The following is a 26,917-nucleotide window of genomic DNA, read 5'->3' as shown; positions in this document are numbered from 1 at the left end:
CATGGTCAGTGTTCAATAAAGAATACTTTTATTTTTACCATTCTCATTATTTTTCTGTGTTAGGTCCCTCCTCCTTCCCCCGATTGCTGAGTGAAATAATCCCCTGTGCTGAGTTTCCCCAACTAAAATGTCTGCCTGCTCCAGAAAGCCTTTCCTGATCTCTTTCCTTTGAGCCCTTGTGGCTTGTCTCTCAAGCGATATAATGCCTTGTATTTGTCCAAGCTTCTCAGCACCAGTACCTGGGTCCTGCCTGCCTCTGTGTGCTCTGTAGCCTTCAACTCCAGTTCCTGGCTTCTGAGCAGCTGCTCAAAACTCTATAATAAAATTGGTCTGAAATGGCATTTCCCAGACCAGGTTCTGCCTAAGGGCTTCCTTGCCCTGGCTGTCTCTGTCATAGACCACACTTTCTCCCAGACTTGAAATGATCTACAGCCTTCTGTGCCTTTCACAGTCTTGAGGACAACTTCTTCAGTAGAACTCATGAGGGGTTATCTGGAAATTTTATTCCTATCACATTGCAGCTTGTCATTGGCATTTCCCATTCTTTACACTAATTCTCTTTGAATAAGTACCTACTATGAAAGTATTTTATTGAATCCACTCTGTAGTCTTGAAGATCAGGATGATGGCCCTCATGCTGTGGATGAGGGAACTAAGGCCCAGGTCATCAGCTTCTACACGGCAACATTTGGAATTGATCCGGCACCAGAATTTGTGTCCCTTCCACTGCCCCACACTGCCTAATGGTGGCAGAAGAGACAGTTTCATGTTTTCAAAGCTAATAACTCTGAATTCCTGAGCATTGGCCTGCAGTTGCCCATTCATGGACCTTCCTCTGAGATAGCCTAAATTTGACCCTCCTTACTTGCATTCAGTTTCAGGTCTGTGCGGCTGCTAAAGAACGATCCAGTCAACTTACAGAAATTCCCTTACACTAATGAGGATGAGGCCTGGAAGACGTACCTAGAAAACCCGTTGACAGCTGCCACAAAGGCCATGATGAGAGTCAATGGAGATGATGACAGCGTTGCAGCCTTGAGCTTCCTCTACGATTACTACATGGTACGCCTGCCCCCTCTGGGCATGCCCCCTTTTGACTGAATGGGTGTCTTCGCTTTCAGGCCTCATGGCTCAGCAGCCCACCATGACCACCCCAGCCCCTCATCTCTGGGCCTTTGCACAGTGCTGTTCCTCTGCCTGGCACCCTCCCTTTCCCATGGCTAATCCCTACTCTCAGCTTTGGGTCTCAGCTTAAGTGTCACTTCATTCATTTACTGGAGGGGAGGCTTTCTTGTCTGGGTGCCCTCAGCAACCACCATCGTCATCCTTGATGCTATCAAGAATGCTTAGAAGCTTGCTGTTTACACATTTATTTCTTCCATCTTCTGCATGAGACTGAGCTCCTAGAGGATCATTACCAAGTCTTCAGCCCACCATACAGCCTGCCACACGGTGCATGACACATGCTGACCAAGTAGACAGTGCCTGACCCATCCCTTGCCTGGTCCAAGCACGTTCTATGACAGCAACACTCTTGTACCCCACCATCTTCTTTCTGCCCCTGTCCCTCGGATCTTACGTTTCCCTGTCATCCCCACCCATGTGGTATAGCCCCACCACCTGGAGCCTACCTCCTGCTCTTTAACTTTCCTTCAGGGCCCTTCCCAAGGCCCACCTTCTCTTAGAAGCCATCTGCCACCTCATCTCCCTCTCCCAAGGGTCTTACTGTCCTTCCTACTCCAGCTGACATTATGTCTTTTACTGTTCTCTAACTACTTCCAGGGTCTTGGCCTTGTCTCTGGGAGGCTGTTGGCTCCTAAGAATAGGAATTAGGCCCTCCTATATCTGATAAGTAGGGGGTTGGGCCAGTCAGGAATCACAAGGGTATAATACGTGATACAACCCCCCTCCCAACTCCAGTGCATGTGCCCGACATTGCTAATGGATTGCAGCCTGCATTCTCATGAAGGGTACAGGTGGCTGCAGAATCTTTGTCAATGTAGTAGTCCAGGTAGGCCCTACCCATCTGTCTGAATTGTCACAAGACAGCAAACTGACATGCTGTCCCTGGGCTGGGTAACTGCTCCAAGAAACTGTCCTAGATTGGGGGATGGGGGCACACAGCTAGCCAATTATTGAGAAACTTGAAGATTTAAAGCCACCTTGTACATAAGACCTCAAACTTAACTAGCCCAAGAAGTATTTTATCCACTGTACCTCAAGAATAAAGGCACATTCTTTGCATGAACTCAGAGGCCAAGGGGATTCCAGACAGGAGAAAGCCCAAAACCATCCTCTGTCTTTGGTTCTCCTTCTGGAATGGTCTGGTTACCCTACCCTCCTTCCTCCCCAGCAGACTGGTAGCATCCAGTGAGTGTTCAGCCCAGGTCAGTGGAAGAGGAGTTTGAATGGCTGCCTCAGCTTGGGGCCATGGTAGGAGCCAGAATTCTAGATCTAGGTTCAAACTCCAGCCTGGGATTTATAGGTTGAGAATGGACCATAAATTACAACCTGACTCCTTGTCCCCTTGGCAAGAAGCCATTCCGGGGCCAGGATGGTAGAAGAGAGGCTCTGAAGGTGCCACTGATAATACTGGTTTTCGCGAAGTACAGTGTCTCAGTGAGATACACCTGCCCTGGCCTCCCCATTCCAGAGCACTCTGGATTCACAGCAGCCCCCTGGACAGTGAGGACATGGTCTGATGGTATAGAAGGAGCACTAAGTCAGGAATTTGAGACCTAGTCCTGCCACAAATGTGGCTTTGGGCAATATAGTGCTAAAGGCAACTGGTTACCATTTCTTACTGAATGTCCACCACTGTGTCGGGCACCTTCCTTCATACTCTCATGGGGTGTGATGAAGAGTACAGGCTTTGGAGGCTATGCTGGGTTGGGGTCCTGGTTCTAGCTGTAACAGCCTTAGAGACAAATGAATTAGAATGTTCTAAGATATAACAATATTATAATTATACTCGTGAAAGGTCACATTTATATAGTGCTCTCCATGTGCTAGACGCTGTTCTGAGCGCTCAAAGTGACCCCTGAGGTTGGTATTATATTATGATCTCTGTACAGATGAGGATGTGAGGAATGGAGAGGTTAAGGGACTTGTGTAAGGTCACACAGCTAGCATGTGGAAGGTCTAGGAACTGAACCCAAGAAATCTGGATTCAGAGTCCATGCTCATAAGTACTACGACAACAGAGTCTCTCTGAGCCCCCACTTCCTCATCCATAGAATGGTGATGATACTAGTAGACATCTCAGAGCGATTGTGAGGATTAACTTAGAAATGAGAAGGCACTTTAGTACGAGGCCTAGCCCATAAGAAGTACTCTATTAAAAAAGTGAGTATTTTTTATTAACAAATATTTATAATCCCCTTTAAGTAGGTATTATAACCACTCACTTGACATATGAAGAAACTGAGTCTCGGAGAGGCGTAGTCATTTATCCAGAGTCACACTGCATTTTCAAGTGGCATTTCTAGGACTTACGCCAGGCCTGTCTCACTCCAAATTTCATGCTCCTGAACTACTAAGCTTGAGGTTCTTCTTCCCACTCCCTGACCTGGGGCTCAGACTAATCATAGCTAGAGCTCCAGCCAGTGGGAAGGACTGGAGGGTTTTCTAGTGACCAAGTGTATTAGTCTGTTCTCACACTGCTAATAAAGACATACCCAGGACTGGGTAATTTTTAAACGAAAGAGGTTTAATTGACTCACAGTTCAGCATGGCCAGGAGGCGTCAGGAAACTTACAATCATGGCGGAAGGGGATGCAAACACATCCTTCTTCACATGGCGGCAGCAAGGAAAAGTCCCGAGCAAAAGGGAGAAAGCCCCCTTATAAAATAATCAGATACGATGAGAACTCACTATCATGAGAACAGCAGCCTGCGAGTAACCGCCCCCGTCATTCAGTTACCTCCCACTCCCATGTGATTATGGGAACTACAATTCTAGATGAGATTTGGGTAGGGACACAGCTGAACCATATCACCAAAGTTACTCCCCTGCCTGGCCAAAGCTGCAAAAGGGGGTTGAGGCTCCTACCAGCAAAAGCTTAGCCATGCATAAATCCTTCCTTTCTCTCCTCTCAGGGTCCCAAGGAGAAGCGGATCTTGTCCTCCAGCACTGGGGGCAGGAATGACCAAGGAAAGAGGTGAGGCTTGCCCACACCCTCTGCCTCTTTGCCCTTCCCCACCTCCACCTGGGGCCTCTTCCACACAGGTTTGACTTATCCATTAGGCACAGGAGGCGCAGTGTTGAGGGCCCACAACACATTTTGGGATCCATGATAGTGTTTTCATTTCTTTTAAAATTAAAAGAAAAAAAATCAATATAATCCAACTTGGATTATATTTGTCTTTATACCAATGTACTTATTAAAGATATTTTTAAATATTTTGGAAGGGGCCAGTGAAGGCAGAGCCTAGGGCTCTTGAAAGTCCTAATGAAACTCAGCTTGAAAACACACACACACACACACATACACACACACACACCCCCCCAGATGCCTGTAGGTCATGTGGCTGGAGTTTACTGAAAACAAACTTCAAAGCCTTAGTAATAGAAAAGCTTTTCTTTCTCAGCTTCAAAACCCTCTCCCCTGCAGTCCCACAGCCACTCGGAGAGGGAGACCTGTGTTGGGGGAGGGACATCTGGGTTCCCATACTTCTTCCCCTGGCATTAGTGCCCCAGGGCATTGACGGTCCTTTCCTTCAGAGAGCAGCCCAGGCCATGCTTATGGCTAGATGGGCACTGGAAAGACCTTGCCTCTCTTTCTCCACTTTCTCCTTCCTGGCCAATCAGGTGACTTCTCACAAATGACCCTGTCGTGCCTCTGCTGGGAAGCCTTTTGAAAAATTCAAACAGGCATTGCAGCTCTTCTCATAACCCAGCCTGGGCCTGCAGCTGGCTCAGGGCCAGTCCCCTCCACTGCCAGGAACAGTGGGTTTGGGTACATGGGGACCTTTCTCAAAACTAATTTTTAAAAATATCATTAGCTCTTCTGATTACAAAAGCAACACCAGTCTCTTGCAAAAGATTCAAACTCTTCAGAAATGTATAAAGTAAAAAAAAAAACAATTTCTATAATCCTGTACCCCTCTCCCGCTGAACAGTTTGGGGTACATCCTTCCAGACCTTTTTCTAAACATGTGTTAACTATACTCACAGATACACGTTTCCCCCACCCTCCCCACTTCGTACACACCCCGCTAGGGTTGACTCCATACAGCTGTTTTGAAGTAGGGACATTTTGACACAGAGACATTTGACTTTGGCTAAAAATAAATGATTAAACTTTCAGGTTTTTTTTGTTTGTTTGTTTGTTTTCTGGTTTTTTGTTTGTTTGTTTGTTTAAATTAACAAGTACTGTAATGGATAAAACAGATGTTGCTCCCTTAACCCTGAGCCTGTACTTGGTTCCATTCTCAACACCTCCCTGCTCATCCCCGTAGCCAGTTGGGCTGCTACAGTGACTTATTTCGTGCATGTTGGATGGGCCTGAACATTACACTGGATCGAAGGCCAGCATGTCAGTTGCCTTCCACTCTAGCCAAGGACCCCCCTCTACCCCCAGAGAGAAGTATACTGAGCCCCTTTTCCTTCTCCCCAGGTACTACCATGGCATGGAATATGAGACGGACCTCACCCCGCTTGAAAGCCCCACACACCTCATGAAATTCCTGACAGAGAACGTGTCTGGAACCCCGGAGTACCCAGATTTGCTCAAGAAGAATAACCTGATGAGCTTGGAAGGGGCCTTGCCCACCCCTGGCAAGGCAACTCCCCTCCCTGCAGGCCCCAGCAAGCTGGAGACCGGCTCTGTGGACAGCTACCTGTTGCCCACCAGTGATATATATGATAATGGCTCCCTCAACTCCTTGTTTGAGAGCATTCATGGGGTACCGCCCACACAGCGCTGGCAGCCAGACAGCACCTTCAAAGATGACCCACAGGAGGTGAGGGCCCATCCTCATTTCCCTATAGCATAGATAGGTGTGTGCATGTACAGAAGGAGAGAAGATAGTGAACAGATCAGAGCTTTGGAATCCATGGGGGAAAGCATCCTAGAGCTGAGACAGGATTGCCATGTACTATTGTCCAAGTTGTACACTGTAAAACCTGCACAGCTGTAATGCACAGCCCTGGGCTGAGGCTTGCTGGAGTGAATGTGATCATTTATTCTCTTGGGGCTATGTTTCTCTGCAGTCGATGCTTTTCCCGGATATCCTGAAAACCTCCCCGGAACCCCCATGTCCAGAGGACTACCCCAGTCTCAAAAGGTAACTTGGCCTCCCTGGACCCTCAGACACCTGGGCAGTGGGCAGGAGGCTGCAGACAGAGCCCCACACTGTCCCCAGGGCATAGCAGGCACAATCAATTAATGAGAAGTGGGAGATGAAGGCAGATAGATAGAGGGAGAGAGAACAATTCCCACTTCCTGTCCCCGGGCTATGACAGGGAGCTCAGAACTTGCACCTTATCAGAAAACTGAGGTTCTTTTATCCTTAGTTGCCCCTGGTTTTGTCACCTCTCAAGGTTCTCTCTAATTTTCACTGGGCCCTCATTATTCAGCAGGATTGTGGCTCAACAAAGCCGTTAAATAGAACCCCAACATTGAAGAAACTGGGGCCCAAGGAAGTAAAGTTATTTTCCAAGGTCGGACAGCAAGTCTGTAACACAGCCTCAGGCTTCCTGCCCCACTGCTCTCTAGGGTACTTCCTGCCTGGGAGCCCAGCCTCACTGTCCTCTCCCTCCTCCCTGCAGTGACTTTGAATACACCCTGGGCTCCCCCAAAGCCATCCACATCAAGTCAGGCGAGTCACCCATGGCCTACCTCAACAAAGGCCAGTTCTACCCCGTCACCCTGCGGACCCCAGCAGGTGGCAAAGGCCTTGCCTTGTCCTCCAACAAAGTCAAGGTGCGTCGGCGTGGAGCAGCTTCGGAAGGGCTGGAATGGGGCAAGATATACCTCCTCCTTGGGCTAGCCACGGACCCTGGGGAAAGGCTGTTTGATAATAGCCCATGGCCACAGGGTTGGGGAAACTGAGGCAAAAGGGCAGGCCACTGGACCCAGGCTCTAGGAAGAGGCCGGGAGTGACTGTGACCAACTGTGCTTGCAGAGTGTGGTGATGGTTGTCTTCGACAATGAGAAGGTCCCAGTGGAGCAGCTGCGCTTCTGGAAGCACTGGCATTCCCGGCAACCCACTGCCAAGCAGCGGGTCATCGACGTGGGTGAGCGCCTTCTCAAGCCTCCATTCCAGCTCTTCTCTCTCCCCCCACCCCGCACCAATCAGGCCTTTTTCTTGCTCACCCCTGTTTCCCTACCCGGCTCTGACCTCTGTCTCCAGGTCAAACACTGTGGGGTTTGCAAGGATTTGCATCTGTTGACGAGAAGTCGTGGCCTCTCTTCTGTATTGCTTTGGGATAAACAGGGCCCTGGGGACCCTAGCAGTGTGAAATAAATAGGCCCCTGAGATGCTGGCCTGTTTGTCCCCATCAGGAGGCTGATGAAGACACAAAGGGACAAGATAAGGTGCAGGCAGCAGGTGGTTCAGAAGGCCTGGGGCACAGCACAGGATGTTCAGCTTTTGGGAGCTGGGCAGAGGAAAGGCTCTCTGTGGGTGCCACCTGGTCCCCATCCCTAGCCCTGAAACAAGTGGGAGGCACAGCCCGCCCTCAAGTCTTCAGCTTCTGGCTCCCTTACTCCCTTCCTGGCTGTGTGACCTGTGTCACCTCACCTTCCTGAGCCTCAGTTTGTTCACCTCTCAAACGGGCTGAGGCCAGCTGCCTTGCCTGCTTACAGTGCTGATTTCTGCTTTGGAGCTGTGTGCACTGGGGAACACAATACACACAGGGGACTGTTTAACGATTTGTCCGCGAGGCTGGACAGCAGAGTAGTAAGGAGCATGGGTTCAGGAGCCAGACAGATTGGAGCTCCAGCCCCTACTCTGCCTTTTATTAGCTGAGTGACCTTAGCCAAGTAACCAAACCTCTCTGAGCTTCGTTTTCCTCATATATAAACTGAATATTCAAAGCATAGTTGTGAGGATGAACTAAGGGCTTAGCATGTTGTAAGTGCTGAAGGAATGGTACTTGCTAATCCTACTACTTTTGCTATTGCTCTTACTACCCCTATTACTGTTGTTACCATACTGCTGCTGCCGCTTCATCTGGGAGAACTCCCAAATCACAGCCATGGTGAAAAGTACAACCTCCACCCCCAATATGATGAGTCTATTTGGCAAAGCTTGGGGTTCCCTCTGGGGCTTGGGGCAGATCTGCTTCTCAGGCTGGATCTGTTTTCCCATCTGTAATCCAGGGCACAGTAATCCCTTTTCCTCCCTGGATCGAAGTGTGGTTCTTGGGGGAGAGGATGTATGCCCCTGCCAAGAGTCAGGCCCAGTCAAGTGGCCCCAGATCCCTTCCTTCCTGATTCTGCTTCTGGTCTCCTGTGGTTTCAGCTGACTGCAAAGAAAACTTCAACACTGTGGAGCACATCGAGGAGGTGGCCTACAATGCGCTGTCCTTTGTGTGGAACGTGAATGAAGAGGCCAAGGTCAGTGCTGAGGGCAGTGGCTGGGATGGGACTGGGCTGCCCGGAAGTCCCTATTCTGGGGGAGAGGCTTTCTTGCACCTAGGAGAGTGGCATTTGCTCTGACGAGTGTACCCATGGAGGAGGCAGGACGTAGTGTGGTGTGGAAGCTCAGGCTTTGGAGCCAGGCAGGCTGGGTCTGCATCCCACCTTTCCACCTGTTGGTCCAAAGTGTGACTTTGGGCCAGTGCCTTAGTCCCTCTGAGCCCCGGTTGTTTTGCCTGTAAAATAGGAGTGGCATCATAGCACCAACTGGTAGGTTGTAGTGAGGAGCAGGTGAGATAAGTAACAGGTGGAGCATACACCTGGCCCAAAAGTGGCAGCTGTTGATATTACTCCAGTCCACCCATTTGCTAGATGGGAAAACTGAGCCTTCTGCATGTTCACTGGGGGCACCCAGGTTTCCTGACTTCTTGGCCAGTGCAGAATGTCACATGTAGGAGAAATGCGAAGGAGTCCGGTGAATGAGGGCTTGAAAACCAGTTATCTCACTTCTCTGAGCTCATAAAAATGAGAACAGTAACCTGCCTGCTAGGATTGGAGTGCAGACCCCACAAGATCATGCATGTCTACAAACCGGAGAGGCCTGAGAGATGGAGCCTCTGGTGATGTTTTCATGCCACTAGTTAAGCTGTTAAGATCCTTCCAGCTTTAGTGCTTGAGCCCAGCCGCGGGCTTGCCGTGTGCTCATGGGCCTCGCTGTGTCTTAGTTTGCTGTTTAGAGAGCCGGCCTGGTGGAGAGGCCCTAGTGTGGGAGTCGGGAGCTGAGTACCTTTGGCCTGTCCCTTCTCTCCCTGGACCAGGCTTACCTCACTCACCAGGGTCAGGTCCAGCTCATCTCAGGGGCATTTCTGGCCTGGAGAGGCTGGGGAGCTAACTCCTGCCTCTCTGCCTGCCTCCAGGGATGGCCAAGCTGCCTGGAGAAGATGGAGGTGCAGGAGCTCAGAAAACACAAAGGGAGCACAAAGGCAGGGATTATTATTATTCAGACAGGCACCGACTGGAGGAGAAGCTGGGGCCTCGGGTTCAGGGAGGTGGGGAGTTTCATGGGAAGGGAGAAATGGGTTTCGGTGGGGATTTTCTCACAGCCTCTTAAGCCCCCAGGCTTGGGTCTTTCTCAGGTGCGAGCTGGGCGGGGGCTGCATGAGGGCAGAGCTGGCTGAGGGGGAGGTATGTCTGGCATGTGCCTGGGGGCCTGGGCCGCACAGCCAGGGAAAGAAGGGGGTCTGCTCAGACACACCCCCTACATCCTGTTTGGGTCAGGGTCATTTCCAAAGGAAATGTTCCAAAGACCAGGGAACAGCCTGCGGTGCAGGGGCCGGGGTTCCCATGGAGCCCCGGAGAAGGACAATCACCAGGTGGTCTTGCCAGGGTTTGCCCAGCTGAGACCGACCCCAGGCGACCATCCGTTGGGCATAGGCTTTGGGATGAGACTTCCAGCTGTCCCTCCCATGGCAATAGTCACAACATATCAAGCATACATCCCCCGACAGCCTCACAAGATAGGTTTCATTATCCTCATTCTGCAGACAAGGAAACTGAGGCTCAGTGAGGTGAAAGGATTTGTCTGAAGCCACACATAGCTAGTGAGCGGCAGAGCCCAGCTTCCTGCGGCAGGTGTGGGCGGCCCCACCGCCCGGCTCACTTTGTGATGCCTCACGCCTGACTTCCTGGGGGAACAGCAGCAATTATGGCCCCGCGCAGAGCTTCTAGTTCCCCGACTGTAAGATGGGGTGGCTAGGACGCTCCCTTGCTGTGTGTGGGGTGGGATCAAATCAGCGGGCAGAACCTCTCACTAGAGGGTCCTGCTGTGGCTGGAGTGGGTGGCTGGGGTGGAGAGGGGCTGTGTCTCTGGACCAGCAGGAAAGTGGTGTCCCTGTGCTGGGGACAGGGGACTCAGCCCTTTTCCACCTCCTTGTCCTGAGTTGCAGAAAAATGAGGCTCTGGATCTTAAGCTCCTACAGGACTCTTGACATCCCCCCCAGTCTCCATCCCTTGGGCTGCCCTTGGCAGTCTAGCAGAAACTGTACCAACAGAGGTGAAGGGCCTGGGCTGTGAGTCTGGGCTCAAACCCCTGCTGCACCACACACTGCCCGTGTCACCTCGGGAAAGTTGCCCCCCGCCGAGCATCAGCTCCCCATCCGTGAAAGAGGAGTGCTGATGTTTGCCTTCTAGGGGCCCAGTGAGGCGTAAGGGTGAGCAGCAGGCACACAGAACGCTAGAAAAACAGGACCACTGTGGGACGGTGGGGCTGGCCACCTGGGCAGGCCACTTACCCAGCGGCCCCCTCTGTCTCCAGGTGTTTATTGGCGTAAACTGTCTGAGCACAGACTTTTCCTCACAAAAGGGGGTGAAGGGTGTCCCCCTGAACCTGCAGATTGATACCTATGACTGTGGCTCGGGCACTGAGCGCCTGGTACACCGTGCTGTCTGCCAGATCAAGATCTTCTGTGACAAGGTGACTGGACCGGGCAGACCCTCTGCTGGGTCCCGGGGAGGTAGAAGGGCCAAGCCCTGACCCGTGCATCCTCCTAGCCTCTCTGGGTTGTCTGTCTCTGTTTTCCTATCCCTTCTCCTCCTTCTTCTCTGTCTCCTCCTCCACCCCCACTCCTCCATCTCTCTGTCTCTCTGAGTTTCTTCTTTTCTGTCTTCTGTCTGTCTGCCTCTCTCATGGTCTCTACTGACCTCAGGCAAGCAGGGCCAGGCCCCACTGGCCAGGCTGGGCCAGGTAAGTGCTGGTACCTTCCCATTTCCTGGTCTTGTTCTGGAAAAAAGAAGGACCAGAAGCCTGGCCCATATTTAAGATGCAAGGCAGCAGCTGTGAAAGTAGCTAGCCCCTCCCAGGCCCTTGGTGACCCTCTCTCCTTGTCCCCTGCAGGGAGCTGAGAGGAAGATGCGCGATGACGAGCGGAAGCAGTTCCGGAGGAAGGTCAAGTGCCCTGACTCCAGTAACAGTGGTCAGTGGGGATCCAGGGCCTGGGTGGGTTGGTCTGGCGTGAAGGGGAGAAGGAGACCAGAGGTGGGAGGGACCTGAGTGGAAGGACCTGGGGGCACATGGGCTTCCTTCTCCCATCAGGCGTCAAGGGCTGCCTGCTGTCAGGCTTCAGGGGCAATGAGACGACGTACCTTCGGCCAGAGACCGACCTGGAGACGCCACCTGTGCTGTTCATCCCCAACGTGCACTTCTCCAGCCTGCAGCGTTCTGGAGGGGTGAGGCCAGGGCTGGGGTCTCGGGGAGGGGCCGAGAGAGGGTCCTGGCTCCTGGGTGGGGCCTGCCTTAGTGCAGACCAGTGGGGAGCAGCCTGCCACTCAGCCAGTTTCAAGACCTTTATTGAATCACAGGGGTTTAAACATGTATTTATGGTCCTATAGCTTCAGTGACCTATTGAACTGAAGAGAAGAATGTTATGAAGAAACAGATATCGTAACCATTAAAATGTTCATGGTTAGGGCACACAAAGAGGAGGCTTCTGATATCTGACCCCAAATTTGACTGCAGCCACATGGAATTCTCATGGCAGCACTTGGGGTGCTCACCGTGTGCCAGGTGTGGCTCTGAGCGCTTCCCAGGCATCACCTTCCTTACCCTTCTCTACAGCCCTGTGAAGTCAATAATAATGTCTCCCTGGATCCGTGGGGTAGAAATGGAGGCACAGAGAAGTTAAGAAACCTCCTGAGATTGCATAGCTAGTGAGTGGCAGAGCCAGGATCTGGACTGAGGCACCTGTTCAGAATCCACACCTTTCCCCACTAGCTGCTCCATCTCTCAAGCAGCCGGGACTGAGTGCCTGGCAGCCAGGAGTGGGCTGGGTTCCCTGTGACAGCTGTCCTCCGAGAGACTGCACCTACCCCCTTTTCCAGGCACGGTCCCACAGCAATTCAGTGGCAGGGTCAAGACCCCAGAGCCTGTCTCCCAGTGCCCTTCCTCTGGAGAGTCTGAGCACTTCCTTCCTTTAGGGGTACAGCTCCGCACTGTTTCCTCAGGAATATTTATACAAATGGACCTCGGTGTACAAGGCATGTTTAGTGTATTGACTTAGGACAGTGAGGTAGACAGTGGCGCTGAGAAGAGCAGCCAGTGCTGACAGAGCTTGGCACAGGCGCAGAGCACTGCCTGTGTCCCTCCTCTCTCTGCCGCCTTGGGAGCAGCACTGTGACCCCACAGCACAGGCGGCTGTGTGAACCTGTTCTCTCTTGACTCTCCTCACTCTCTCACCAACTAGAGGCCCTAAGTAAGGAGATGACCACTCAGGGTGAAGGCCCCTGTGGCTAGGTTGACAGTCAACCTGTGGGGGATGAGGGCAGGCCAGTCTCCACACCTGTGAGCCTGGGAGAGGGGAAGCCCAGGGCAACAGCCAACAGAGAGCCTGAGTTTGAACCCCGACTCCTCCTCCTGCCGTGTGTGTCATCTCTAGAGGCTCTCTGCTCTCTATAGGCCTCGGCTTCTTACCTCACAAGACTGGGTAATGCCTGCCCCAGACCGACAGTGCCAGGTACACTGTAGGGTCCAAGAAGAGGGCCTGTGGCCAGGCTTAGTGGCACACACCTGTAATCCTAGCTACTTGGGAGGCTGAGGCGGCAGGATTGCTTCAGCCCAGGAGGTCGAGGCTGCAGCGAGCTGTGATGGTGGGACTGCGCTCCAGCCTGGAAGACTTCCCTCCAGCAAAAAAAACAAAAAACAAACAAAAACCCCTCTTCCCATCGCCCCCTTGGCCCTCAGCTCCAACTGCCTAGATACTGGCCACAGGACCATCTGCAATTCTCGGCCCTTCTGGGCGTGCTGGGGCCCAGGTGGGGCTCAGGGCGGCTCTGCTCTGACAACACGGCTTTAGCACCTCCTGTGTGTTCACTGAGTCCCTGACCCGTCCAGCTTGGGCTGGGTGATTCCTTTTCACTCAACATCTCAGGTCACCTAAGGGCACTTGTCTGAGCAGAATGGGCTAGAAAGGCATTGTAACAGTATTCTCCCCACCTCCCACCAAAAATATTCCTCCCAGAGAGCCTCCAGCAGCCAGGGGCCCCTCTCATCTTCTGTGTGTGATGGAAAATGTCTTTTTCGCTTCTTTGCAGGCAGCCCCCTCGGCAGGACCCAGCAGCTCCAACAGGTATGGAGAGCAGCAACCACACACCTCCCTCCACACTTGTGCCCCCTCCACACCTGTGCCCCCTCCACACCTGTGCCCCCTCCACACCGGTGTCCCCTCCACACCGGTGTCCCCTCCACACCAGTGTCCCCTCCACCCCTTGCCCCCTCCACACCTGTTTCCCCTCCACACCTGTGCCCCCTCCACACCTGTGCCCCCTCCACACCTGTGTCCCCTCCACACCTGTGCCCCCTCCACACCTGTGCCCCCTCCACACCTGGGCCCTTCCACACCTGTGCCCCCTCCACACCTGTGCCCTTCCACACCTGTGCCCCCTCCACACCTGTGCCCCCTCCACACCTGTGCCCCCTCCACACCTGTGTCCCCTCCACACCTGTGCCCCCTCCACACCTGGGCCCTTCCACACCTGTGCCCCCTCCACACCTGTGCCCTTCCACACCTGTGCCCCCTCCACACCTGTGCCCCCTCCACACCTGTGCCCCCTCCACACCTGTGCCCCCTCCACACCGGTGCCCCCTCCACACCGGTGTCCCCTCCACACCTGTGCCCTTCCACACCTGTGCCCCCTCCACACCTGGGCCCCCTCCACACCTGGGCCCCCTCCACACCTGTGTCCCCTCCACACCTGTGTCCCCTCCACACCTGTGCCCCCTCCACACCTGGGCCCTTCCACACCTGTGCCCCCTCCACACCTGGGCCCCCTCCACACCTGTGCCCCCTCCACACCTGTGCCCTTCCACACCTGTGCCCCCTCCACACCTGTGCCCTTCCACATCTGTGCCCCCTCCACACCTGTGCCCCCTCCACACCTGTGCCCTTCCACACCTGTGTCCCCTCCACACCTGTGTCCCCTCCACACCTGTGCCCTTCCACACCTGTGTCCCCTCCACACCTGTGTCCTCTCCACACCTGTGCCCCCTCCACACCTGTGCCCTTCCACACCTGTGCCCTTCCACACCTGTGTCCCCTCCACACCTGTGTCCCCTCCACACCTGTGCCCTTCCACACCTGTGTCCCCTCCACACCTGTGCCCTTCCACACCTGTGTCCCCTCCACACCTGTGCCCTTCCACACCTGTGTCCCCTCCACACCTGTGCCCTTCCACACCTGTGCCCCCTCCACACCTGTGTCCCCTCCACACCTGTGTCCCCTCCACACCTGTGCCCCCTCCACACCTGTGCCCTTCCACACCTGTGCCCCCTCCACACCTGTGTCCCCTCCACACCTGTGTCCCCTCCACACCTGTGTCCTTCCACACCTGTGTCCCCTCCACACCTGTGCCCTTCCACACCTGTGCCCCCTCCACACCTGTGCCCTTCCACAGTGCCCTTCCACACCTGTGTCCCCTCCACACCTGTGTCCCCTCCACACCTGTGTCCCCTCCACACCTGTGCCCTTCCACACCTGTGTCCCCTCCACACCTGTGCCCCCTCCACACCTGTGCCCCCTCCACACCTGTGCCCTTCCACACTTGTGCCCCCTCCACACCTGTGTCCCCTCCACACCTGTGCCCTTCCACACCGGTGTCCCCTCCACACCTGTGCCCTTCCACACCTGTGTCCCCTCCACACCTGTGCCCTTCCACACCTGTGTCCCCTCCACACCTGTGTCCCCTCCACACCTGTGCCCCCTCCACACCTGTGCCCTCTGTACCATGCCCATTGCCCCTAGCCTACTTTTCTCCCTGTTCCTTGTAAGCTAGGGCGTGGGGCCAGAGGAGGAAGCCACAGGCTTCCTACCCCAGCTCCCAAGCTAGATCCTTGCTCCTTTCTCACTGAAACTGCCTGGGTTTTTATGGGTTTGTTTTATGTGAAAAGTTGGCGAATCTCTGGCGAGACACCCACTTGTAAAAAAGGGAAAGGAAAAGAGTCTGTGGCGGTGCAGATTCAGAGAGAAGAGGGAAGCTGTGCTGGAGGCTTAGGGGATGAAAACCCGCCATCTCCTTCCCCAACACACACCCACTGGGGGGCCTAGCTGGGGCCTAGGAAGGGCCTTCGTGTCCTTCCTTCTGTCAGCCACAAACTTAGTTCCCTGAGCAGTCCCTTCCCCTCTCTGAGCCTCAGCCTACACATTTGTCAGATGAGGAAAACAGCCTTGAGAGGGTGAGGAGGGTGGCGTGGATATGGAATCTTCGTAAGTGGGAAAGCGCTTTATGAAGATCATTTGTTGTTATGATCAGTTTCTTCCCTATGAACAAAATGTACTTTTCAGATGGTGCTTTCACCCCAAATTGTGTCACCTGTCATCTCACAACAGCCTAAGAGTTAGGCAAGCAGGGTTATTGCCCTACTTTATGGATGAGGAAACTGAGGCTCAGAGAAGTGAAGTACCTTCTAGTCACACAGCTGTTAAGTCACGGCAGCAGGACTGGCACCCAAGTCTGTCTTATTCCAAAGCCCACAGTCCTTCCATCCCCACTGCCTCACATCTGACCTGAATTCTTTTAAAAAGGAATGATGATGATGATGACGATGAGTCCACATTTATTGAGGCCCTACTGTGCATTGCAGTGTTCTAAGAGCAGTGTGCATGGTCTCCTGTGGCCTCACACCACTCTATGAAGTATTGCTATCATTGCTTTCTCATCACCCCATTTTATAGATGCACCCAGGTCACACAGCTAGTGCGTGGCAGGGCTGGGATTTGAACCCAGGCAGTCCAACTCCAGACCTGCTGCTTTATCCCCACTGTCCCTCTCCTTTGTGTCCACCCTTGTGTTTTCTTCCCCATTTCTAGGGCCCCTGGAGGCCCAGCAGGGTCTTTCAGCCTCTAGGGGCCCCCGAGTTCCTCACAAGCTCCCCCACTACCATCCCCACAGGCTGCCTCTGAAGCGTACCTGCTCGCCCTTCACTGAGGAGTTTGAGCCTCTGCCCTCCAAGCAGGCCAAGGAAGACGACCTTCAGAGAGGTGACCGCCTGCCCTCCACATTTACTCACCGAGCCCACCCCAGCTTCCCCCTCCCTCATGGCGTCCTGGAGAGGGCACGAGGAGCTGCCTTACCCCTTGGAGCTAGGTTTAGGTCAAGACTTGGGGGTGGGGGTAAGGAGGGCACCTCAGGCCTCTTGGAGAGACCACCACAGGACTGGTGGCTTCTGTCTCCTGAACTCGTGTGGACGTGGGCACCCTGGGCAGCTGGCATAGTCAACAGGCTCAGTATGCTGGGCGGGTCCCCCTCCCCCACTTTTTCTAATGGGGAGTGGGAGAAGGGTGGGGTTTTGATGTCTGGCTTTCTGGCTTTGACCCTCTAAATCTGTGACTTCTCGGGGTGGGGAACAAGCCCAAACCTCTGGAGGCTGTAGCTGACCGTCAGAAAGCAACCAACTAGCAGCTAAGCTCAAAAGCTTCCGGCTGCCGGGTGCGGTGGCTCAAGCCTGTAATCCCAGCACTTTGGGAGGCCGAGACGGGCGGATCACGAGGTCAGGAGATCGAGACCATCCTGGCTAACACGGTGAAACCCCGTCTCTACTAAAAATACAAAAAACTAGCCGGGCGAGGTGGCGGGCGCCTGTAGTCCCAGCTACTCTGGAAGCTGAGGCAGGAGAATGGCGTAAACCCGGGAGGCGGAGCTTGCAGTGAGCTGAGATCTGGCCACTGCACTCCAGCCCGGGCTACAGAGCAAGACTCCGTCTCAAAAAAAAAAAAAAAAAAAAAAAAAAAAAAGCTTCCAGCAGCCGTGAATCGAGCTATGCGCGGCAGCTCGTGTTTCCAGACACCGCCATCAATTCCCACAGTGACTCCACGAAACAGCGGACAGAGCCTCCATTTTATAAACAAATACAATGAGACTCCGTGATGTTAACATCACGTTTGCAAGGTCACCTGGCTGGCAGGTAGTAGAGCAGGGTCCAGACACCCTCACATCAGCACAGCTTAAGAAGATACATGGGAATCTGCAGAGCTGGCCGAAGGGCGTCCCAGCTGGGCACAGCCCCTCAGCAGAAGTCAGTCTTCAAGTAACGTTTTCAGATTCCGCAGCCCCTGACATGATCCTGTTCACATTCTCTTCCTTGCACTCCTCAAGCTGCCCCTTTCTTTTCAGTTCTGTTGTATGTGCGGAGGGAGACTGAGGAGGTGTTTGACGCCCTCATGTTGAAGACCCCAGACCTGAAGGGGCTGAGGAATGCGGTAAGCTGCCTGTGGACCCCGCCCACCATGGCAGACCCCCTCTAGGCTCCTGTCCCCACTCCTCACCATGCAGTTCTGATTTCCCACAGGAGGGAACCTTGGCTTGTCGGTGGCCTACCCGTCCCACCCTGTTCAGGGGGCCTGAGGGGCCCTGCCGGTGGGGGTGTGCCTCCGTGATGTTATCTCCCAGTCAGAACCCTGACTGCACCCTGGGAATCGCACACACCATAAATCCTCCTTAATCTGATGGCTGCTGTCTGACAGGCCAGGGTTTTTTGTTGGCTTTGTAAACCTGTTTCTGTTTTAATGGGAATGGAACCCAAAAAGGCCAGGCCCCAGAGAGGCTCTCTTTCTTTCCCAGGGGGCCTCATTCCGCCTGCTTGTGGCTGGCTGGGGGCCACTGGCTGGGGTGGCCGAAGGCAACGTCTGTGCAAGGAGACCTTCCCCAGCCCCCTAAACCACCAGAGAGCGGGCAAAACAGCCCAGTCCTGAGTAAAACCCATAGCCAGCTTTGTGGCTCCACCAAAAACTAAGCAAACAGCCTCTACCAGGGCCAGCTGTGTCTGAAGGTAAAACCACTCAGAAAAGCCAGATGGTGTCAAGATTTCAGGCTGGCAGAGTGAAAATGGCATCAAATAGTAACACTAGCTGACCTTTATTGAAGGCCCACTATGTGCCAGGCAGTTGGTCAGACCTTTATTGAAGACCTACTATGTGCCAGGCAGCTGGTCAGACATGCCGCCTGTGCTGGCTCATCATGTGCCCTTAACAACCCTGAAAAGTGGGTACTATTTGTATCTCCTCATTTCCTGAGGATACAGCCTTCGAGAGGTCGGGTGACTTGCCAGGGTTCCTCAGCTCCAGGTGACAGAGCCGGGATGCCAGCCCAGGCTTTCCTCACACTGCTCGGCTGCGTGCTCTTTACACATCGTCAGCCCTGCTTGGCATCAGCCCCAGGAAGTTGGGCTCACAAAGACCATTAATGTCACCTAAATATGGACTCAGAGGCTTTGGACAATACCTTAAAGGGTCAGCTCCCCATCTAGTGCCTGCGCTCCCTCTCTCTAGCAGCGCTTCCAAGCTGGTGCCCACTTCTGACCTGTGTACTTCTAGGAATGGAGAGTTCACTACCTGGGGGGCAGCCATGGTGTCTTTGTCCAATTTGTCCAATTTGGGGTGAGACAGTTCCTGAGTTCTTCCTTAGACTGACTTGAGATCTTCTTCCTGGTAGCTTTCAGTCACATCATTATGAAAAGAAATAGTAGTCTAAGAACTTTTCTTGCCAGGAGGAGTCTCTGTTAGGGCAGAGAATAACTGAGAAGTTGAACCCGATCCTTTTTCTAAAATGCCAGAGAGGATGACCTCTACCTGAAACCCAGGACCTGAGGTTTGCTGCAGCTTCTAGGCAGCTGGTACTAATCCACACCGATGTCTTACAGAGCTGTTACCCTGGCACAGGCACTGGGCTGAGCCCTTTACGTATTTGTCTCAGTTCATGTGCAGAACTGCCCTGTGTGTACATCCTATTACTATGCCCATTTTACAAGTGAGGAGACCGAGGCTCAGAGAAGTAAGAGTGACCCGTCCAATGTTCTGCATGTTCAGGTGGCTCAGCTGGGACCAGACTGGATCTGCCTGCCCCAGAGGAATCTTCAGAAGCTCTGGGGAGACAGGCTGACGCTGGCTCTGTCATCTCAGGCAGGTCACTCAACAAGCCTCTGACCCATAGTCTCCTCATGCAGGGAACTAAGTTCCAACATTTTCAAATGTGATGGAGTCAGTTAACCTGGGGTCTAGGCCTTGGGTGCATGGCTTATCCTGTTTGAGCTCCGCATGCTCGCCCATCAAATGGGGTTAATAATTCCGGCCTAGACGGGGCAGATGTCTGGGCTTTCCCCTGTCACAGCAGGGCAAGAAGCATCCTCATTGCTCTGCTTCTAAAAAAAACGACACTGACCACTTATTCAGGTCTCAGTACGCGCCAGGAGCTGTCCTAAGTGTTTAGTGTGGATCAATCCACTTCATTCTTCCAGCATCCCTCTGAGGTGGGCACTGTTTCTGTGTCCACAGGTAGCTTGCACGAGGCCGGCCAGCTGGTACCTGGGTGCACCCGCAGCACTAGGACAGTTTCAGTGTCTGATGGACCAGTTCAGGGCAGTGATAGATGCTCTTCAGGTTATCTTTCAGCCACTAAAAATGCTGCTTGACAACTGTTTGTTGTGATATAGGAAGGCTTGTAATAGGATGATAAGTAAAAAGATATATAAAACCAGGTGGAGCCTAGAAACATTTATACACATAATCGTACACATGAAGAAAAGATGGGAAGACACATACTCAGTGTCTGTCTCTGAGAAACAGGATTATAGATGGTTGTAATTTTCTTCTTCATATTTGTCCACAATATGCATATATTTTACTTTTGTAATCAGGAAGTAAAAAAAGTGATGGCATAAAAGACTTGTCTAAATCTAGCGTGGGCAGCAGGCAATGAATCACCTATCTTTTCCTTCCAGATCTCTGAGAAGTATGGGTTCCCTGAAGAGAACATTTACAAAGTCTACAAGAAATGCAAGCGAGGGTGAGTGCCTAGTTCACCCTCCCCCAGCTGGTTGCTCAGTGCTGAGCAATGTTTGTATTTGGCCTTTGTGAAGCGGCTGAGGGGCTGTGGAGTTGGGGTGGATAGCCCCCCAGCCAGGCCAGGGCCACTGGTCACCTCTCCATCTGCAGAGACAAGACATGGGTCACAATTGGGAAGGATGGGAGTGGGAGACAAGTGGAAGTGTCTTTACATATGATCTGCTGTGTGGGGTGGAGAGAGAAGTGGAGGGTCATGTGTCAGAAGACCCAGGTTCAAGGCCACTGGGAAATCAAGCCATTTGATTATAATGATTATAGTGACCACCATCCACTTGACCACTCACTATGTGTCAGACACTAGGCTGAACACACCCCACTTAACCCTCACAGCCACACTAAGAGTCCTTATTTGACAGATAAGGAAACTGAGGCTCAGAGGTAATAAGCAGTGTTCAGGGGCAGGAGAAGTGGATCAAAGGCATGAGGCAGGCAGGCCCAACAAAGTTGCTACTAACAGAGCCGTAGGCAGGAAGGGAGTGGCTGGCGATGAGTCTGGAAAAGGAATTGTGATTGGGAGTCATTTTGAGGGAATCCAGCCAGGGATGCTCCACAGGCCTCCTCCACCTTTGCTAGCCAGACTAGGCCAAGAGTAAAGCTGTACCCTCTAGGGGCAGGCAGTGCCTGGCTGCCTACCGTGGGCTCCTGAGGACCACAGTACCTTTGTTGTCTGCTCAGAAGATCCCTTGGGAAAGAGAGGTAGGGTCACATGGTAACTGTCCTCCAGACATCTGTCCCCTGGTCAGAGTCAGTGAGCCTGGCCTTTGCAGCCCTTCCTGAGTAGGTGACTTCACCAGCCTGGCATAGGGCCCCCAGACAGTGAGGAATTGTCACTGCTATTGCCAGCCCAGAGGCCCCGGAACCAGAGCCCTGGGAAATGCACTCCCAGCCCCTCTGCGCATAGCTCCAATCTGATCCTCTTGCTGTGGACAGTCTAACTCCAGCGACATTTGCTAGTAGCCCCTTGGAGGTGCTCAGCCGCTTGCCCTGTGGCTATTGCATGTGGATCTTCCTTTTTAGAAGACTCTGCAAAGTGAGGCAGGTTTTATACTCAAGCTGAGTCCCCATCTCATCAGGCCTAGAGGCCTGGCCGCCTTCCTCACAGGCCCAGCCCTGCCTTCCTTCCTCCTCCTTGGTTCCTACCTAGCCTTCCACAGAAGGCTGAGCGTGGGGCAAGGTGTCCATCCCTGTAGCCCCTGGGAAGGGTTTTTTTTTTTGCTTTTAGTCGCATACATGTCTAGTTTTTTGTGTGTCTTTTTTTCCAAGTTTCGGTTTCCAACTGAGTCTCACATGCTCTGTAGAGTGAAATCCACCTCATGGCGAAGGGCAGGCTCTGCTTTGCCCAGACAAGCCCAGCCGCACTCTCCCTTCAGCACCGGTGCCCACGCCCCCTGGCTCCAGCCCCACCTGTGGCAGGCCTCCCTTACCAATCCCACTCCAGGCCAGGCTGTGTGATTGCGTGGGGGGGTGGGAGGGTGGGGTGTGCATAAAGGATGTTCCCCAGCCCCACTGACTGAGTTGCCAGAGGCTTCCCCTTAAGCCCCAGCCAGCTATTGAAATCATAATTCTAAAACCTCCCATTCATGGGGCACTTCCTACACACCAGGCACTGGGCTGCATCCCTCCCGAGCACCACTCACGGACCCTTTGAGCTGGGTATGATTATCTCCGTTTGTATGTATGGGGAAACTGAAGTCTGCAGTAGTTACAAGGTCATGAGTTAGGAACTGGCAGAAGCATCCCCGATTTCTAAAGCCTGTACAGTCATCCACTGTGTTATCCTGCCTCCTGCTTGTTCCTCTAACCGCTAAGCAATGTGCAAATAAAGGATGCAGCCAGACTGCTCAGTTTATTTGTCCAGCACCATAGCCCAGGGCATCACTCAGCAGCCTTCAGAGGCACCCCACACACCCCCACGGCCATGAAAACCTCAGCCCCAGGACTGTCTGAAATGTCTGAATGACAATGTTCCCCAAAATACCTCTTAGGAGAGTCCAGGCTCATCTTCTGCCTCCCTCCAATTCCTCATGTGAGAAACAGGAAATTCTGATCAAAGGCCTGGTTTATTTTCATGAAACCCTCCCGAAAGTCCTCTGGACGAAGGTGGATAGAATCAGCTTTACAGGCACCACAAAGTGCTGGAAAGATGAACAAATACATTGTTTTTGCTGGCAGCTGGCCAGGGGTTTAATGTGACCCCAGACTGAAGACAGCTAGAAGGTGGAAAATAATAAGAGGCCCACATTTGGTGACAGTGGTTCTGCCTCTCAGGGGCCTGTTGTCACTGACTTATGAGAGGAGGGGTCTGTGAGCCCATCTGGAAACCCTCTTGTGCAGGTGTGAGCAGGTGTGAGCTTGGCAGGTGTGAGCAGGTGTGAGTTCAGCGTGCTGGGAGGCCCTGCTGGGGAGTGGGAGGGATCCAGCCTTCCAGCTGGTGCACATCAGGTACTTCACAGCGCCTGGCACCTAGAAGCACCCAATAAATGGCAAACAAAAGCACCCTGATTTTGACAAAGCGCCCTCCCCTCTGCCCAGTTCTGGTCTCCCCTGGTCTGTTTCCGACCTCCAGTCCCCAGACAAAGAGCCCTCTGTGAAATGAAGGAACTCCAGGCAGGACCCAAGAAAGGGGAGCCTGTGATTACACACTGGCAGTCAGCATTCAAACCACTGAGAGCACAAGCCTGGATCTCCTTCCTGAAAGTGGCAGGGAGAGAAAACTGGATGTGGGCCATGCCTTCAGGTCGGGGGTCCTCATGCCTGCCGCTCCTGCGCCACTTCAAAGAACTCTCCCGTAGCCCTGGATTTTGCCCTCCTTCTATCCACTGCTTCCGAACTTGTACTTATAGGGCTTTGTTTCCTTCTAAAAATGATACGGTAGAAAGAGACAGAGGTTCAAATCCCAGCCCTGCCATCTAGGAAATGTGTGACCTTAGACAAATAACTGTTTCTTTGAACCTCAGCTTCCCCATCTATGAACTGGGGTAATATAAGGATTCATCCTCCCAGTCCCTACTAGATTCAAAACTCCTGGAAGGCAGGAACTAGGTCTAATTCATCTCCCTATGGTCCTTGTTTTTGAGCAAGGCCCTGCACATGGAAAGGCCTCAGTGAATATAGGGGTGAATGGGAAGATGAAGGCCAGGTGGGCAGGTGGATGGAGGATGGTGGATGGGTGAGTGTGGGGGTAGATGGTGCATGAGTGGGTGGATGGGTGCGTAGTAGAGGGTAGATGGGGATGTGAGTGGGTGGGTGCATGGTAGATGGAGGTGTGTATGGGTGGGTAGATGGTGGGTGGGGCTGTGGTTGGGTGGGTGGATGATGGATGGGGGCTATATGTGAATGGATGGTGGATGGTGAATGTGTGGGTGGATATAGCCAACTCCATTACATGCTCAGAAGACAGCAGGGAAGGGGCAAAGAGAAGATTGATGTGATCAGCTCAAGTCACATCTTGGTGGGTCCTTCATCAGGAGCAGCTCCTAGAGGGCTGCTCTTTGGCATAAACAATGGCTCTGACTCCCTGCAGGGGCCCACAGCCATGAAGGTTCTGTCTCTCTCAGGTTGACCCAGGTCCTTCCCTGGAGAATATGGGGAGAGAGTGGGCCTAGCCCCTCAAGTCTATTGGACAATCCTCCTGAGATTTCAGCTTCCTGGGAATGGAACTGGGAGGGGCTTGTGTGGCAGCTGCCTCAGGCTCAAGCAGGCATGGCTGAGTGACACATCCAGGCCTCTTGTTGAACCCAAACCACCACCCCTCCTGGACTTGAACTCACACTTCATGTCTGAGTCCTCAATATGGTGACTAAGGGAGCACTGCATCCCCCCCAGATCTACATACTAGTTGCTTGAGTGTCCATCCTCGGGTGCACCAGGACAGAGGCAATCCGGCGCAATAGCTGTGATCGTGGGGGCCAGCAGGCCTGGGTTGAGTTGTGGCTCGGCCACTGGGCATTGTGCAGTAAAGGAGACTGTGACTCCCCGACCTTGCGGGGTTGTTGTGAGGATCAGAGGGAAAGTTTGTGAGGTGCCTAAAATGTGGCAGGTACCCACTGGGTATGACCCGTCACTCATCCTGGTCTCTCAGAAGGCCTGAAAACAGGGCGCCTGCTGTGTTCCAACCACATCCCCTCTTCCCTTCCAGAATCTTAGTCAACATGGACAACAACATCATTCAGCATTACAGCAACCACGTCGCCTTCCTGCTGGACATGGGGGAGCTGGATGGCAAAATTCAGATCATCCTTAAGGAGCTGTAAGGCCTCTCGAGCATCCAAACCCTCGCGACCTGCAAGGGGCCAGCAGGGACGTGGCCCCACGCCACACACAACCTCTCCACATGCCTCAGCGCTGTTACTTGAATGCCTTCCCTGAGGGAAGAGGCCCTTGAGTCACAGACCCATAGACGTCAGGGCCAGGGAGAGACCTGGGGGATTCCCTGGCCTGAACCCCCATGGCATGCTTGAATCTGCTCCCTGAACTTCCTGCCAGTGCCTCCCCGTAGCCCAAAACAATGTCACCGTGGTTACCACCTACCCAGAAGACTGTTCCCTCCTCCCAAGACCCTTGTCTGCAGTGGCGCTCCTGCAGGCTGCCCGTTAACATGGTGGCGGCACACGCTCCCTCCCGCAGCATCACGCCAGCTGGTGCGACCCCCACTCTCCGTCTTCCTTCAACTTCAGACAAAGGGTTTCTCACCCTTTGGTCAGTTAACTTGAAAACTCTTGATTTTCAGTGCAAATGACTTTTAAAAGACACTATAGTGGAGTCTCTTTCTCAGACTTCCTCAACGCAAGATGTAAATAGCACCAACGATTGACTGGACAAAGTGACCGCTGTGTGAAACTACTGCCTTGCCACTTACTGTTGTATACATTTCTTATTTACGATTTTCATTTATGTTATCTATATATATATAAATATATTGTACATATATGCAACATTTTATATTTTTCATGGATATGTTTTTATCATTTCAAAAAATGTGTATTTCATATTTCTTGGGCTGTTTTTTAGCTGTTATTCAGTGATGCATTTTGTATACTCACGTGGTATTTAGTAATAAAATCTACCTATGTATTACGTCACATTACTTCACATGCTGCACTCGTTCTTTTTGGGAGAGTCTGTTGGGAAGAGAGGGCCACAGTGGTCGGGGTCTTGCTCCTCTGTCTCCCTTCGCTCTGGCTCTGTGCTGACAGCGGGTTGTCCTGGACTTGAAGGATGCTGGGACGTGCAGGGCACCAGTGGAGCAGAGGTGCCGCCTCTGGAAGGCAGCAGATTCCTGATGCCCAGATGTTTGTCTTTGACTGTTACAACCTCAGGATCATTGACTCTGAAGAGAAAGTCCTGGGAAGGGTGCAGAATGAGCTTGAAGAGGACCTCACAGCTGGGGCCAGCAGGCAGCACCCAAGGCTGGGAGCCACATGACCTGAGTCTTGTGCCAGCTCTGCCCCTATTCCCTAGGCCAAGCCACTTTCCCCGGAGCCAGCTCCTACAGCTCACAGAAGCAATCGCACGCGTCTCGTCCCAACTCTGCAGCAGTGTGGTCGTGCTGGCACACTGAAATCAGCCATGGTGACAGTCAGAAATTGACAAATGCTACAAGTCAAGGCCTTTATTTTCCTTAGAGAACAAATCACAGATTCAGGCTTGCTTTCTTTTCATTTATCTTTTTTTTTTTTTTTTCCTTGAGATGAAGTCTTACTCTGTCACCCAGGCTGGAGTGCAGTGGCATGATCTTCGCTCACTGCAACCTCCGCCTCCCGGGTTCAAGCGATTTCTCCTGCCTCAGCTTCCGAGTAGCTGGGACTAGAGGTGCCCACCACCATGCTTGGCTAATTTTTGTATTTTTAGTAGAGACGGTGTTTCACCATATTGGCCAGGCTGGTCTCGAACTCCTGACCTTGTAATCCACCCCCCCCCCCCCACTTGGCCTCCCAAAGTGCTGGGATTACAGGCATGAGCCACCGTGAACGGCCAGTTTTTGTCTCTTAGTTCAATTCCTTCATTGCCTCATTTAGCTTTTTTAAGCTGCCAAGTTGAAGTGCGTCTTTCTTCCTTTGGGAGAGCAGACTTTCCAGCCACTGCTACCTGTAGCCCTCAGTTTCTCTGGTATGAAATGCAGGACATGATCTCCGTTGTTTGTTTGTAATTATCATCTTCAGAGCCTCAGGACTCACTGGTGGGTCTCCAAGGTCACTACAAAGTGAGGAAGGGGCTGCAGCAGGCCCTGTGTATCCGCCCCCCAACTCCATCACCACAGCTCTGCTTCTCCCCATTTAAATAGGATTTCTTGTAAACGTTTGTCTGAATAAAACTTTTTTTTAAAGAAGTGTGAAAACCATGATGCCTATAAGAACCTTCCAGCGCTGACAGAGTCTGTGGTCCTAATTCCCAAGCCCCTACCTAGAGTCAAGGCTACGGGCAGGTGAGTCTCTAGCCTAAGGCACA

General features: G+C 52.9%; 1 protein-coding gene across 2 annotated transcripts in view; it reads left to right on the top strand.

Annotated features, from left to right (window-relative positions):
- Window positions 1-26,826, top strand: part of LOC105494448 (grainyhead like transcription factor 3) — a 38,485-nt gene extending 11,659 nt beyond the window's left edge. For both annotated transcript variants that reach the window (XM_011762860.3, XM_011762859.2), the window contains exons 2-16: window positions 876-1,062; window positions 4,099-4,160; window positions 5,619-5,964; window positions 6,215-6,288; window positions 6,773-6,926; window positions 7,129-7,240; window positions 8,470-8,564; window positions 10,900-11,058; window positions 11,479-11,557; window positions 11,677-11,810; window positions 13,671-13,705; window positions 16,524-16,612; window positions 17,745-17,830; window positions 20,347-20,411; window positions 24,609-26,826. In XM_011762860.3, coding sequence (XP_011761162.1) covers window positions 876-1,062; window positions 4,099-4,160; window positions 5,619-5,964; window positions 6,215-6,288; window positions 6,773-6,926; window positions 7,129-7,240; window positions 8,470-8,564; window positions 10,900-11,058; window positions 11,479-11,557; window positions 11,677-11,810; window positions 13,671-13,705; window positions 16,524-16,612; window positions 17,745-17,830; window positions 20,347-20,411; window positions 24,609-24,723 — 1,792 coding nt within the window. In that variant the 3' untranslated portion in view covers window positions 24,724-26,826. The remainder of the gene's footprint in view (window positions 1-875; window positions 1,063-4,098; window positions 4,161-5,618; window positions 5,965-6,214; window positions 6,289-6,772; window positions 6,927-7,128; window positions 7,241-8,469; window positions 8,565-10,899; window positions 11,059-11,478; window positions 11,558-11,676; window positions 11,811-13,670; window positions 13,706-16,523; window positions 16,613-17,744; window positions 17,831-20,346; window positions 20,412-24,608) is intronic.
- The last annotated feature ends 91 nt before the right edge of the window (window positions 26,827-26,917 follow it).

Source organism: Macaca nemestrina, chromosome 1 (assembly GCF_043159975.1).
Source record: "Macaca nemestrina isolate mMacNem1 chromosome 1, mMacNem.hap1, whole genome shotgun sequence".
Taxonomy (NCBI): Eukaryota; Metazoa; Chordata; class Mammalia; order Primates; family Cercopithecidae; genus Macaca; species Macaca nemestrina.
The sequence above is the reverse complement of the archived record's forward strand: the minus strand, read 5'-3'. Positions and strand labels throughout refer to the sequence as shown.